At 44.9% G+C, this 2,344-nt stretch overlaps 1 protein-coding gene across 1 annotated transcript; it reads left to right on the forward strand.

The window, feature by feature from the left end:
* Positions 1-1,388: 1,388 nt before the first annotated feature.
* On the forward strand, positions 1,389-1,730 carry LOC121617814 (serine-rich and transmembrane domain-containing protein 1). Its single transcript, XM_041953048.1, has one exon. It carries the CDS (start codon positions 1,389-1,391, stop codon positions 1,728-1,730), a length of 342 nt encoding a protein of 113 aa, XP_041808982.1.
* The last annotated feature ends 614 nt before the right edge of the window (positions 1,731-2,344 follow it).

Below are 2,344 nucleotides of genomic sequence, written 5' to 3' on the forward strand. Positions count from 1 at the left end.
AGATGGTACAATGAATACTTCGTAGTTTACCCCCACTCTGCTGACTGCAGGCGCACACAGGGTCCGCGGTGAAATGCATAACCATAAAATGGAGAGGAAGTAGGAGAGCTGGCAGATAAGAGAGAACTGAGCATACACCACTGTGAGGCTAACGCTGCGTGCCGACCTCTCCCTTTCATTCTGGTCATGGTCTGTTTTTCCTCCCTTTGAAGTGTCTTTCTCAGCTGTCATAGATCAAGTCAAGACACAGGGCTGGCCTAACCCAGATACAGCACAGCCTCCCTCTGTCTCTCACCGACACTGTGAGCGTTTGTACTTGACAATGCTCAGTCACATCCGCTCATCAGTTTTGTGCCATGCAGCAATTTGCAGTGGAACATTATTAGCAGTTTTAATATGCAGCGGAGGAGGGCTGGCTCTCAGCTGTCTTTGTGAAAGCTGATTATGAGGGGTTTAATTTTATCAGATAAGCATGCCTTCATTTATGAGCAGACGCGGCTCCAGGCACCGAGCCTGACAGGTACTCAATGAGACAAGCACTCCCCCTGCTGTTACTCCTCATCACAGGCTGGTCAGCAGAGCTCCTCCAATCTGACTTCACCATGCAAGTCATTAACAGCCACGCCACTCACCAGCATCTATGGGATTTTATGTGTAATTTGTGGTTTAAAAGAAATCCATCTTTAAAAATGGCACATTTTCGCATTGCAATAACTTTTAGTGATCACGCAAAAATTCTGTAAGACTTAAGTTCTGTTCTGCCTATGTTTTTATACGTTATCTATGAACATACAGTGGTAGTATATTGCATGGCAATGGGTATGGTACTGATAATAATGGTAACTGTCTTTCCCCAAGTTGTTTAGCTAAAGTTTATAATCTCCTTAACCCTAAAGTGTTTTCAGACATTTAGCCTATTTTGCTGCTTGATGCCAGTTTAACCATCCAGGTCAATGCAATTGAGACTTCCTTTTGTCAATTAGTTCAGTATTTGTAAGTCAATTTGGTGGTTCATAATTGTCTTGAAATCACCATCTGGTCTGGTGGAAAGGAATTATTATTTGATAGAGGTCTGTTTGACATCTGGGGCTCTTGAAGTAAATTGCAGGCCCTGAATCAGAATTGCAGAAGTGCCCTCTGTCATCCTCCTAATCTCAGCCAAAGCTGAGGATGTGGTTGAAAGCTCTTCTGTCAGCAGGCACCTGACATGCTGAAGTGTCCTGGGGGGAGAAACCAAATCTCTGGCAGTTTCATCAGACAAAAGAGAATTTCTCCTCCTGGTCACTTAAATTATGAATTTTTTGAAGTTGAGTGCTTTTCAGTTTCACAATGAATCTCACTCATCTTTCTTTTTCTCTCATGAAAAACTATGCTGAACGTCAGCCAGGATGTCAGGGATGGATGTCCCGCTGGTAGACCATAATGAGACGGGAGTTTCTCCAATAGACAACGGGACCTTCCTCCGTTTCTCCCCAACCTCTGCTTCCACGTCAGCGGCCGCCTCATCACCAGGACGTCCCGGCAACGTTTATGTTTATGTGTGGCTCTTCCTCGGCCTGCTGGTGTTCCTACTGACGCTGCTCATCATCTCCCTCCACAGGCTGAAGAACATCATCTCCTCCTCTTCCTCTGTGCCCGACTGCAGCAGCGAGGGGGGGAGCTCCTTCACCAACATGGAGATCTGCAGCATCTCCTCTCAGAGGTCCACCATCTCCTCACTGTCCACTTGAGACAGATGGGTGGGAGCGCATACGGACACATGGACATATATGTCCAAGTGCATTTTCTCATGCGTGCATGCAGCAACAGGCCAGCATGCACACACACACACGCGCACATACACAAAGCACATCGAGGCCCAGCAGCTCCTCATTTTCACATACAGACACAGACAGACTTCAATCACAAAGACAGCATGGCATTACCCTCCATGCATGTATATTCTAATCCCAAGGGTCCAGCGAGTCTGGTGTTTTCATGCAATTTGCATCAGCACAGGAGAAATATAGCTCACAATGTGATTTAGAGGTCGTGAGGGGTGAGAATGACTGAACCCTTCTGAAAAATTAAGACAAAGGAACCATAGAAACTACTGTCCCACTGCGGGAAAATGCATAATGAAGAAGTATGAGCTTTCCTCTTTGTTTTTGCAAAAATAATTTCTTGTACTATACTTGTCATATTAACCGTAGAACAAATAACTTTGCCTTCAAGTGATGCTTTGTACAGCATGTCTCATAATGTCTGTAGACTACATTGCAAAATCAGAATTACAATACTATTAAAGGCCATTAGTTTGTACAGAAATGCATGCTTGTGCCTCAGTTGTTCAGTAAGGTTTTGG

Source organism: Chelmon rostratus, chromosome 14, assembly GCF_017976325.1.
Source record: "Chelmon rostratus isolate fCheRos1 chromosome 14, fCheRos1.pri, whole genome shotgun sequence".
Taxonomy (NCBI): Eukaryota; Metazoa; Chordata; class Actinopteri; order Chaetodontiformes; family Chaetodontidae; genus Chelmon; species Chelmon rostratus.

Excerpts from the sequence above, each read along its gene's own strand:
- LOC121617814 (XM_041953048.1), top strand. The coding sequence starts at position 1,389 with ATGTCAGGGATGGATGTCCCGCTGGTAGACCATAATGAGACGGGAGTT.